This window comes from Lissotriton vulgaris, chromosome 9 (genome assembly GCF_964263255.1).
Source record: "Lissotriton vulgaris chromosome 9, aLisVul1.2, whole genome shotgun sequence".
Classification (NCBI taxonomy): domain Eukaryota; kingdom Metazoa; phylum Chordata; class Amphibia; order Caudata; family Salamandridae; genus Lissotriton; species Lissotriton vulgaris.
Window position 1 is genome coordinate 921154188 of NC_141697.1, and position 13442 is coordinate 921167629.

Genomic DNA, 13442 nt, shown 5'->3' on the forward strand with positions numbered 1-13442 from the left:
CCGGTGTATAGGGTGTTTCCGTAGTCCAAGCGGCTTGTAACCAGTGCGTGGGTGACCGTTTTTCTAGTTTCGGTGGGGATCCAGCGAAATGTTTTTTTGAGCATGCGAAGGATGTTGAAGCAAGATGATGAAACGGCGTTGACCTGTCTGGTCATCGAGAGTGAGGAGTCCAGAATGACGCCCAGGTTCCGTGCGTGGTCTGTCGGGATGGGTGCTATTCCAAGGGACTCTGGCCACCACGAGTCGTCCCAGGCGGAGGGGGAGGTACCTAGTATAAGGACTTCTGTTTTGTCGGAATTCAGTTTCAGACGGCTGTGCTTCATCCACTCGGCTACTTCTTTCATTCCTTTATGTAAGTTTGTTTTGGCGGTGTTAGGGTCTTTGGTGAGTGAGAGGATCAGTTGAGTGACATCAGCGTAGGAGATGATGTTGAGGTTGTGTTGGCGTGCGATGGCCGAGAGGGGGCTCATGTATACGTTGAAGAGGGTGGGGCTGAGTGAAGGTCCTTGTGGCACGCCGCAGATGACTTCAGTGGCCTCTGACTTGAATGGTGGGAGGCGGACTCTCTGGGTTCTTCCGGCAAGGAACGAGGTGATCCATTCCAGTGATTTTCCTTGGATTCCGATGTTTCTGAGGCGTTGTAACAGGGTGCTATGACAGACTGTGTCGAAGGCTGCGGAGAGATCGAGGAGGATGAGGGCGACTGTGTCTCCAATGTCCAGTAGAGTTCGAATGTCGTCTGTTGCTGCGATGAGTGCGGTCTCAGTGCTGTGTTTGGCTCGGAAGCCAGACTGTGAGGAGTCGAGGGATTTGTTGGTTTCGAGGAAGGCGGCGAGCTGGTTGTTGACAGCTTTCTCGATGACTTTGGCCGGGAATGGAAGGAGCGAGATGGGGCGGTAGTTTTTGAGTTCGGTGGGGTCAGCTGTGGGTTTCTTCAGGAGGGCGCTGAGTTCGGCGTGTTTCCGGCTTTCCGGGAAGGTGGCGGGAGTTGAGGGAGCAGTTGATGACATCTCGGAGGTGGGGTGCGATGATGGAGTCAGCTTTGCTGAAGATGTGGTGAGGGCATGGGTCTGTGGGGGATCCTGAGTGGATGGAGTTCATCAGGCGGATGGTGTCCTCGGTGGAGATTGGGTTCCAGTCATTAAGGATGTTCCAGGGGGGTGAAGGTACGGCAGAAGGTTGGGTGGGTTGGTCTCCGGGTTGGTTGTCAAAGCTGTTGTGGATGTCTGCGATTTTGTCGTGGAAGAACGAAGCTAGGGAGTCGCAAAGGGCTTGAGAGGGAGTGATGTCGTTGGAGTTGGCAGTGGGGTTGGTAAACTCTTTGATGATGTTGAATAATTCCTTGCTGTTGTGGGCGTTGTTGTCAAGTCGGTCTTTGAAAGCTGCTTTCTTGGCGGTCCGGATCACTTGGTGGTGTATGCGGATGGCGTTTTTGAAGGCGTCCCTGGTGCTGGTGTTTGGGTCTTTTTTCCATGCCTTCTCAAGGGAGCGACAGAGTTTCTTGGATTTCTTAAGCTCATCGTTGAACCAGGGTGCGTTTTTGCTGCCTAGTTTGATATGACGTTTTTTCAGGGGTGCTAGGCTGTCGGCGCTGTTTGTTAGCCATTGAGTGAAGTTAATGGCTGCTTGGTTGGGGTTCGAAGAGTGGGCAGGGGGGTTTTGAAGAAGCAATGAGGAGATCTGGTCGATGGTGATTTTGTTCCAGTTTCTTCGCAGAGTAGGTTGAGGATGGTTGTGGGTTGTGGTCTTTTTGTAGATAAAGTGAACGCAGCTGTGGTCCGTCCAATGGAGAGCTGTGGTGTGACTGAAGGAGATATGTTTGCTGGAGGTGAAGATAGGGTCGAGAGTGTGTGTTGTTTTGTCGTTCAAATGATTGAAAATAATTAAGATGAGTCCCCGGCTTCCAGTAATAACTCAGTGGGGGTCCCAAGATTCTAATAAGGATTCAGTGGGGGTCCCCGAGTCCCACTAATGGTTAAGTGGGGGTCCACAGAACTCAAATGGTTTCCCTTTCTCCTTTTCTATTTAATACTCCTGAAAAAGAGAAGACCACCAGTACTTGGATGTTGTGAGAAATTAGTAGGTTTAATTGGAATAATTAAAAATGCTTGATTCCCAAAAAAGCCCCTTTGTTACTAAAGATGGTAACAGAACCACAAAACAAGCATTTGCAATGCAATAGGTCTCGCATTTATGCGAGTTTGTGCTAATGACATTGTAAATAACAATACCTTTTATTTTTGTTTTCGTTATTAAAACAGAAATTAAAAGCAGTCATTTACAATGCCAATCGCTTAAACTCGCATAAATGTGAGACCTATTGCATTGCAAATGCTTGTTGTTTTTACTTTCTGCCGAGTGCATGGCTCTACACAGTTTGTCTCCATCTCTCATGTTGCTCCCCACCCCTATTCCATTTTCACTCCTCCCACGCACCACTTCAATAACAACAACTCGACACATGCCCGCCTCGGACTACTGCCAGCTGGGAGTCAGGCAGCAGTTGCATAGGAGTACTTTTAGAACCCTTAACGCGTTGCCTAGATTGTTTCTTCCCTTAAAACGAGGCAGCTGTGAAACTGCTTCATTAAACTTTGCGGATATTTTCACATTTTAGTTTGTCTAAAAACCCATTATGCAAGTGATTTCTTCCACACCAGTATCAGTCATGAAAAAACACTTTGCATAAACATTTCTGAATCTACCCCCACCCAACCAAAATGTTAAAGACTGCATTCGTACGAGTCACTCATTCATGCTAGATATTCATTCAAGTATCTTAGGGTGTTATTACTTAGGTTTCCACGCACACAGTCTCAACACGAATCAGCAAAACCGATCAAAAGTTATGGAGAAAAAATAAGAAACCTCGACATTGCTATTCCTTTTCATAATACCCTTAAATACATTTAAAAAATGTGGCCTGTTCCAACCCTGGACAACAAAATATATATATTTTTTGTTTTATATAGCATAGAGTCAACCCGAATGTATCAGCGCGCTTTACATGGGCACCAGCTGCTTTGTAGACGGGCACATTCATTTTTTAGGCACGGGGAGGAGAGATTGAGTGATTTTCCCAGAATCACGGGAGAGTTGAACCTCCTGCCAGTCTTGAACCTGGTTCTGCTTCAGCTGTGCTACAGCCTATCCAGCAAACATTCGGACACAACGAGCAAATACATAACAAAAGGTACTTTAAAAAGTGAAAAATAGATACATGTTTTCTAAAACGCCCATATCCTTTCTTTAAAAAAACATATGCACAGCAGAAGCACTTGCTGATAGGTTTTTAAATCATCCCTTACAAAACACAACTCCCTTTCCGGCTCGCACCAAAACAAAATTGAAATAAAGAAGTGCTAGAAGCATTTTTGTTACCATATATATGATCAAGAGAGCATTATGAACAACTGAACGTCCATATTAAACAAGACCACAACTCCCCCAGGTCCACAGCAGGTATCCCGTGCACACCCTCGGACCCTTGTCTTCCCGTGGAGACACATACCCGGCTCTTCATTTCACCCCCTCCCTTCCGCACCCAAATCACTGTTCTTCCCCCGGCCCGAGCACAGAGACCCCTCACCTGGTCAGACTGCCCCCCAAGGCGCCCAGTGTCCCCCACCTGTCACAGGCCAGCAAGACTCTCCTTCCCCTGCTTCGAGCCGCTTTCGCTCAATGAGAAGCACGGCTCATGGAGTCCAGGAACTGAATCCTACGTCAACACCGCAGCTGCTTCCACCGCCCGCCAGGCAATACACTCCCAGCGCTGCGCTCAAAGTGCAACCACAGTCTGGAATACCGCCAGTAGACTACAATTCCCAAGGGTCAGTGCAAGCCAAAGATAGAAGTGCGGCAGAGACTGCTCGTCACCCATGGAAGCCTGCGCAGCGTTTGTAGTTCTAAGAAGCAGTACTAGTTAATGGCTAGTTCGCTATACTTGGTGGAAAGGTGATGTTGTAGGTGCAGAATAACGGACCTACCCCGTGCGTCTCAAGTCAAGAGCTATCGCAGGGTACGGCGGAACGGAGTACACCTTCGCCCTAATAGGAAGAGTGTGTTGGACTACAATGCCCGTCATGACGCATGACGAACATTGAGAAAAGAGGATGTGACAGCAGGACAGCAATGTTCTGACTGCAGCTTGCCCCTGCTGGTCTAGGGTGACACTGCCGGAGTACCGGCACGATCTAGTCCAGCACAGTGAAAGCAGGAGGTGCAGGATGCTGCCCGGGCCTTAATCTTCAAGGACAAGCGCTCGCCAGGCAGCTGCGGCAACCGCGCTTTTACTTATAACATTTTAAAAGTAAAGCGCGGGTGCCGCGATTATATTAAAATTCAAGAAATAGATTTTTTAAATATTTCTTTGCTTTTGGTATAATCGCGGCACCTGCGCTTTACTTTTAAAATGTTATAAGTAAAGCGCGGGTGCCGCGATTATACAAAAAGTAAAGAAATAGAAAAAACATCTATTTCTTTCATTTTGGTATAATCGCGGCACCCGCACTTTACAAGCGTTCGCCACCACGTAGACTTTTCTGTTTTTTCGCATTCCCACTGTGAAGGCCTCGGCCTGCTTTCCTTCTGCCGCAAAAGGTTCATTATTATCTTTATAGGGCCATGTGTTCGGCCCCCATAAAGATAACACACCTTTTGCAGCAGAAGGAAGTCAGGGCAGTCTGTCCAAGTGGGACGGACAAAAAAGAGAAAAGTGTACATCAGAGCATGCTCAGTCCCAAAGACTGGACACCGTTTAGCTTAACGGTGACGCCAGCCAATGGGAAAGAGGGGCGGGGCTTAAAGCCTGATACTGACACTGACCCTAATCATTAAACCTCGCCAGCGAGACTGCGCATGTGCGCAGTCTTACGCTAGGCTCGACCTAAAAAGGCTTCTGAGGCGCTGTAGCCCTCTGGATTGTATTTTTTAATCATGAGTTCTACGCCGTTTAGGTATTTTCTGATCCTCACATTGACACCGTGGCCTTCAGGTACCTGTCCATCATAAATCAATTATTTTGACCCCTGATTCGGGACACCGAAAAAGCTTACGATGTAATATCTGTAATTATCAGGATATGAACGTTTAATTGATTCAGGATGTTTATAATATACTTACAGAGAAATTATATATTTGTGAATGATTATTACTAGTGCTCATACGTAGGCATGTCACAAGTGGGTCGACATTGTGCTTGAAGGATGCAGAATTCAGACACTGTTATTTCCTTACTTTCTGGTTAAGTATTTCACAACCTGGATTCCAAGCACAACCTTGGAAATGTGAGAAAGTAAGGTTATGAGTTGTACACAACCATTGAAATTGAGACTGTCCGGGGATGTATTTCTACACATGGTTGTGCACAAAATTCTGTGGATTTATCACCTTAGTGGGGTAATATATCAGATGGCTGATGACACTATGATGAACTGACCAGTTCCCTGCCTATGAACAAGGAACATTCGTAACACATGGACACTCTTTTCTCTTGTCCAACTCATGGCTAGCTTGATGAAAGGTATGGGTAATTTAACACATTTCTAGATATTGATAGAGAGAAGAATATGGACACATGTTAACCCCTTGATGATGTGTTTTTTTTTCAAATTTCTCATAACAACCTGGACTGATGTTTACATAGCATTACCTTCATTTTCTTTCATTTTTATATTGTATGAAATTTGATTTAATTTATATGCTGTATGTAATGACTACTTTATAATGATATTGTTGTAGAATTTCCTGACTTATTAGACATCAAAGAGGAGTGGAAGGGTGCTCATAAGCCAATAGCCCTGAATTAGTTTTTGTCAGGTCCGAAGTAGTCTTAGTATTGACTCCATTCCTATGACTTAGCCATAGAGGGTCAGTTTGAACTCTGTCTTTTTCTCCACTCAGCAACCCACAAGTTTAAAGGCCAAAGGAGATTGAAGTTGAAAGGAGGTTGCAAAAATCCTTAAACTGGCATCATGTCTTCATTCAAGTTATCTTCTTTCTACTGATGTTGCCCATTTTTAAACTTTGGGGTTCGGCTGACTTATTGTATCTACATATAAAAAATTCGGGGCCCTCATTCTGTTATTGATTCAGAAAGATAAATCTCTATGGGACGAGACACCTGTTACATTCTAGGTCTGTAGAAATGTAATTACTTTATGGTTTTTTGGACTTTTTTTTCAGATCTAGTTTATTCACTAAGGTAATTTCCATGAAAAAAGAGGATTTCTGGTAGAAACTCTGTCTAGTCGCAGATTCCTTAACTTTTGAATATTCCTCAGGCGCCAGACTTGAACCAGAACCTTTTCACCAGTATCTGTGCAGTAGGTTGGGCCATGAGGCTCTGTACAGAGCCCATTTCACTCTGTTACTGTGGAAGAAATGCCTGGCTTATACAGCCACCACTCCCGCATGCTGATGTCAGTTACTTTCTTTACAAGCCACCAGGTGCTATCCAGAGCTGTCCCTTGTCTCTCTGAGACCTTATTGCAATCAAAGAATTTCTTTTTACAGTGTACAAGGGACATGTCGCCTCCCAGAACAACAGAGCTTAAGCCAGTATGGACTGTTGCAAGCAAATGTCTGTGACAGATCATCATCAGATTGGCCTGGGGTCGACCCACGATTCTAAGTCTTGTGGCGACTACCATCAATGTACCAGAAGGCCATATGAGACAGCAAGGTGAAACTTTACATCTTCGAGTACTAGAAGTCACCACAATGTGACTAGTCCAAATCAAAAGTTTGGTCCCATGAGAGATCCAGGTGTTGTCTCGATCATTGTCCTCTCAAAGTCAAAGAAAAAAACGAAGAAAGCTAAGCGGGACTCGTCTCGGCCCCTCCCTGTCTACACTCCCCTAAGAAGGTGCAGGGGTGGCACTATACATCTCAGACTTTCCACAGCAAATGCATTTTTTGTTTTGTTAGTAACTAACCTGTTCAACGTTTGAAGAATTTGCACACAACTTCAGAAACAAAACTCCATCCACTTTTGCTCCTTTGTGGAACATTTTGCCCTGACCTGTACAGGTGTCAAAAAAAGGGGCGTTCCCCAGACCAAGATTTCATATATCTCATTATGAAAGTTTGTTCTCCGATATTGAAAAACAACTGAACGGAATTGCACCAAATTTGGTACAAAGTTAGAATTTTACTTGTAATGTGGTGTAAATCCATTCTGTGGTTTTTGAGAATTAACGTTTAAAAAAGGTGCTTGGGTGGGCATGAAGAGATTAAAAGTTAGAGCAATGTAGTTAAAGCAATGTAGTGTTGTGGTACTTTGGAGTCTCAAAATTAAAAAATGCTCAACTTAGAATATTGTAAACATAAGAACTTCTGTTTAAAAACAAAGATACCTGGAATTCAACATTTATAATTTAGTAGCCTAACTATAACTTGCACCCCTGTCATGCACACTGCTATGACCTCACATATTACATGACTCTTGAAATATTAAATTTCACCAGTGATGACAAATGAGAACAATCCTTTAAAAGTAATTAAGAAATAGTGGACATTATTTTGGATATTGTGCAATAGAGATGGAATAAATGTCAACTTACCCACATTTATTGAAAGGCAACCTCTTTTTGCTTGTATCCACTCACCTAAGGCATCATAAGCCTCTTTAGATTTAAATAGGTTCACATACGTTTTAAAGGTTTGTAGGAAGGTGGAATCTGACTGCATGGTTACCCCCACTTTTTGCTTGGTGTTTTGATGGTTTTTGACTTAGTTCGGCTGGGATCCTGCTATCCAGGGTCAAAGCATATCTGTTTCCCTCTCTAAACCGATTGAATGTACATTAAGTACACTCCAAATTGGTTACTGGGTCACTTTTGTGAGTCCCTAGTATATGGTACCTTATGTACCAAAGCATAGGTACCCCAGAGGCCTACCAGGGACTGAAGCATGTATTATGCCACCCCCTGGGAAGCCTTACAGAATGACACCACAGGTCTGCTACTGCAGCCTGTGAAAGGTGGTGCTTCCACCCCTTACTTAGATATAGTATACCTATATCTACCTTTTAAGACAGACCCATATGAACCTATAAGTCACTCCTATGGCAGGCCTTGACCATCCTGGAGGCAGAGTGCTTGGTTTTGTGTGAGAGGGTGCCCTAGCATGAGCCAGTCCTGTTGACGGGGGTAGCATTCCACCCGTCTAGAGGGAGAAGATATGTACACACTGATCTAACCAGTAAAAGTTAAACAGAGCCCCAGCATCACAAAATGGATGCTGCTGCCCCAGACACGAGTCTGACCTCCTGCTGCTGGACATAACTCCTGCAGGGGAGGCCTGGACAATAGGATTCATGTCCTGTGTAACTACCTCCCCAGACAGGCTTTAGTGTATTGGGGCAGGGTGGGTGCATTCACTGAATGCTTTTCAGACAGTGCCTAGGGCACACAAGGTGTCCCCGTGCATTTCCCAGTTCAAACCAGTTGCAGGAGCACTCAGCCCCAGCTCTGGCGCGAAAGTGGACAAAGAGGAAGGGAGGTAACCACCCCCTCCCCAGGTCCTCCCATAGGTGGGACCTTAGAGTTAGTCCATCCCCTAAACTTAGTATAAGTATAGGAACCCAGTCCCTAGGACTTTAGATTACCCTGGATGAAACTCTGCAACATATATCTTGGACCTTCGACATTTTATTTCGACTAGAAGACTGTAGAAATCTCCCTTGGGGTCAAGGAGTGACTCCCCTGTTCGAACAGGCACCAAAGAAGAATCTTGCCAGTCTGCATTTTCGAGGCTCCCGCCGGTTCCCGAAGAATCTGTGACACAGGACACGGACTTCCAGACATCTCCGAGGCCGACACGAGTCCCCAGCAAAGCCGAGACCTGTAGCCATCACGAGAGACGTGGGACCGGAACTCCTGGACATCCAGCACATTTGCTAGTGTGTCGACATCTCGAGCTTTCCCGAAGTTTTGCATTGGGCTACTTGTAGACAAAGCCCTGAGCACCTTTTGCACTGAAGCTTGTCGACCTACACTCCACGAGTGTTCCTTGGGCCCGCATCCTGCATTCCTGCATTCCTGCATTCCTGCTTGAGGCCCCTTCGCGATCCCATGTCTGGTAGGTCCCCACGAAGGAATATCCTTTGCTTCTTGGGCTTTCCTGGTTGCTCCAGACGTGCCCTGACTCCCCTCCAAAGGGTGAGTCCCTCAGACCTTGCGGTTATGTACCGAAGCCAATCTTTCCATTCTGCGTGGGTTGCTGTTGCAAGGTTTGTTGGGTTAAATCCGTATACCGACGCTGCAGCACTCCACATCCAACGTGGGGCAGCTAGAATCCAGCTACTGGTTGTCGTCGACACCTCCTGGTCCTCGTGGCTGAAGAGTCAAATATCACCTACATCACCTGAAATCACCCGACCTCGGCTGGCATCTTCTTGTTGCTTCCCTGGTCACTGGCAAGGGACCCAGACTCTCTCCTCTCTGATTTCAGGTTCTTCATATCTTCGATCCACCCTTGGATCCATCCGGACACTCTTCATCTGGTCGCCTGCAGCACTTCTTTGCAGCTCTCCATAGGAAACGACGATGAAACCCAAAACTAAAAGACACCCATGCACCTGGCTTCCCTGGGTGATGTAACACGAGTACTTCGGTACTCCTGTGGGTCTTGCCTCTCGAAGTGTCCAGTATTGAAGGGGATTGTTCCTAGTCCACTCCTAAGTGTCCTTAATCTTTAAAACTCTAACCGCAACTTTCTACATAGAAGGCTGTGTTTAGACACTGCACGCGTCCCCCGTGGGTCTCCTGTGTCCCTACCTTGGGTGGTTCCTGGTTGCCCCAGCAGTTCTACAGGCCCTAGGCCTTGTTTCTATGTCCCTCGTGGTTCTTATACCACTTTAGTAGTATATGGTTTGTGAGGCCCTTAGGGCAAAACTTATACTGTGCTACTTTACTGTGTGCTAATTAAGTAATTGTATTGTACTTTTGCCTCTAGCCTCATAAAGAGACTAGAGGGGTGTGTTTAGAATAAATACATATAATTTTTATATATATATATATATATATATATATATATATATACCTGGTGTGGTTCTCCTTTCATTTGGTCATTCATGAGATTATAGACTGGTAAAACAAGCTGCTTTACATTCCTTCAAGACTTAACCTGAAGGCTGCTCTCCACAGCTACCACTAAGATAGCTTTCTATAAAGGTTGTCTTTAAACCTACCATCAATAACGGTCGTTTGGACTGGTGCAAGGTGCCCACTAGAATAGTGGACAGCATATACTGTTGACCACCAATGAACAAAGGGTTTGTTATTAATTCATCTAAATTGGAACACTCAAAAAACTCACAAGACTAAAAATTGACAATCAAAAGGTTGAAATGTATCCATTAGTCAATGATGAGACACCTTCTTCAAGGTGCAATGGACAACTCTTATTCGTTTTGGAAAGTATACTATACACCTTGCTGTGATGAACAGGATTACATACAACTTGAGAGCCATGATTAAAATAGCGCTGTGATTTAAAACATGTGTAAGTGGTCTCCCCTGCATCGTATTTTCGTGAACAGTGTAAAATCACTCAAAAACTTAATGGAAGTTTGCATTAAATATGAAAACCTTATAAATCTTCAATTAACATCCACTTTGATGGTAGCTATGTATAGCGACTTTGACAATTTTTTCACTGGGGTTTGCGGCCAAACTTTTACAAATGGATAATCGTTTGTGAACAGAATCTTTGACTTTTCTCAAAGATGTTTGGCAAGAATCTTTCCCACTTAGGCAGAACATACTTTAAAACGTCCCGTTGCATCCCACACCGGGTGTGTCATGCTTTACCTTGTTTAAGAAGCAGTACTATTTGTGCCAATATCTTTGTAGGGAAACCATGCTCCATCTGACCACCGCCATCCCCAACCACACTTGGCTCTAGTACATATCTATTATATGGACCGACACATGTAATCACAGTAATTTTTGACTATGGTATGATTGGAGACCCTTTATTAACATTGTCCTTTTTTTTAAATCGATGATGTCTTCAGTGATGCCATACATGGTGTAATTGGAGATGTTATCATTTACATCATTTAACATTGTCTTGAGTGATGTAATAAGTGAAGTCATAAGTAATGCATGACGAAGGTACAGATTATAGTAAGTGTTCTAAACTTGAACTGGTGAATTTCTGTTTTTTTTTCTGGTTTTTATTTCACTTCAACTCCTATTTTTAATGTTATTTTTCATATATATAGTTCTCCATCCCCCAGCAGATAGGGGTTTCTCTGGCAGCATAGCATGGCTCTTAACATTTTCAACCTGGCGGAGATCATGTAGGAGAGCTAGAGACACCTTGATGTTCCTCTGTTCTCTGACGGTGGTGCGACCCACTTTACCTCATGTAGCTGAGGAGATCTAACCGGGTGTGCTCCCCACCACCCTTCAGACTGGGATGTTCAAAACTCTAGAACCTGACTATTGTCTCACACCAGAGGGGTTTTTCTTTCAGGATCCATGACCGAATTGACGGCCCCTGACCTTTATCCCTATTCAAGTTGGTATATTCCTCATGCCTTTTGTAATTGCTAAACTCTTAGCACATGTTCTAAAGCTAGTGTTCATTTTGGCCAAGCTATGCTTACGAACTGTTTTGCTGGATCCAGTCAGATCATTTCAACTTCCATCCTCTGCTTTGGAGTTGCTTTTCTTTCCAAATTCTCAACTGCTCCCTGTTGCAGCTTCATCACTCCATATATCTGGTTACAGAAACCAAGGAATCAAAGATGGATTTACAAACAATTCTATTGTGTTACAGATGTGCACAGGTAATACAATTCATCAGAGCCCAAGAGTGGATGGCTCTCACAAATGTGCAAGGAAATCATTCTTACCATAAGAATATTATTCAGTGGAAACTACTGTGCCTATGCCTATCTTACCTCATTTGTGAAATATACGCATACTCATTTAACTGAAATGCCACATCTTTCCTTCTAGAATAGTGCAGTTTGTTTAGGAGAACACTGTCTTCCTGGTCAGATGTTGCAGGGTTCCAGGGGACAGTGATACACACATGTAAAAGTGCAGGCTTTGGCCACTTTCAGTAGGGTTTTGCCCTTCTCTGCTGTACTCTCCTATCATTTTTAAAAGATGTGGCAGTAATTTGCAATATTTTGAAGTGTTCACTTTTCCTTCCTTGTTATGGCACCATTCTTAATTGCTTCTGGGCGGGATGCCTACTCTGTATTGTAGGTTCTGCTTTTCTGTGCTTGCTTCTGGTTCTTCTCTTCTATGAGATGTCAGTTAGTAGTCATTCAGTCTATTGTTTCATCTCTTTGGTCAGTGACCATTTCACATTTACTCTCTTTCTTTCCCTGGTCTCTCTTCTAGGACTGTTTGCTGCAGTACCTGTTATAGAGCTGAGACAGATACTGGCCGAGAACCCTGGGGTCTTTACAGGGTCCATCACTTCACCAAGGTAGGTCAGAGGGCCAAGTGCGGGAGAGATTGCGTCACAGGAACACCAGGTCTTAATTGATTGCACCACTCTCCCAAGTTTACTACACCACCACAAGTGAATGTCATTGCATCATTTCAAGTACATACTCTTTAGTGGCCATCACATGTGCTCATATTCAGCGCAGTGTGTAAGGCTTCTTAAACATGCATATGTAGATGCACATGTGTGCAGACTCTAATGACACTTTTTGTTTCCCTTTCCATCTTTCTTTCTGTTGTGTGACCAGGTGGAGATGTTTGCAGTGACCGCGAATGAGAGTGGAGCAGAGAGCCAGGAGCTGCTAGATGAGTTTGTTACTCTTCAGAAGGAGATCTTCTCAGACTTGGAACTTCATTACATGTGAGTCATTATCTGTCCACAAATGTTGCTTCTACTGCTCCGAACAGGGGCTGCTATAGATACACTTCCGCCTTTAAATGAGGGGTTTCCAACATTTTCTGTAATAAGAGCTACTTATGTTCAATGAAAATAATTCTAAACTACTAATATTGTTGGTGCTGTAAAAGTAACCGTATCAGACAAGATTACATTAATGGCCACCCCATACATGATAGCCAGCCGTGAGAACTTCAGTGAGTCAGGCGGGGCTTCCAGCAGTAATGTAGAAAAGTCTTTATCAATTTGGAAGAAGTCTATGTGGGTAATACATGACAACAACTGTGACTGTGCTCATACAGCACTAATAGGTGGTACCTTGCGGCTCCATCTTCGACTTAACTTCCGGACTTGACAACACTGGAGTCAACTGGCTGCAGTTCCTATTTTTCCATGTCTTTTGGTGTGGTCTGTTCCTCTGTCGTCGCCAACATAACATTTTCTCAGCTTTCCCCAACAATAGGTCAAATTTATTCACTCAAGATTTTTGGTTTCAAGCCTTGTTAAAGAGATTACAAGACGATATCTTTCTCTGACCCCCTATGATATGAGCATATTGTGTCTGGGGTCAG

General features: G+C 44.3%; 1 protein-coding gene across 1 annotated transcript in view; it reads left to right on the top strand.

The window, feature by feature from the left end:
* The window catches only part of SARS2 (seryl-tRNA synthetase 2, mitochondrial), a 278053-nt gene that overhangs the window by 244943 nt on the left and 19668 nt on the right, over positions 1-13442 (top strand). Inside the window, exons 11-12 of the mRNA XM_086938739.1 lie at positions 12366-12453; positions 12722-12834. Coding sequence (XP_086794865.1) covers positions 12366-12453; positions 12722-12834 — 201 coding nt within the window. The remainder of the gene's footprint in view (positions 1-12365; positions 12454-12721; positions 12835-13442) is intronic.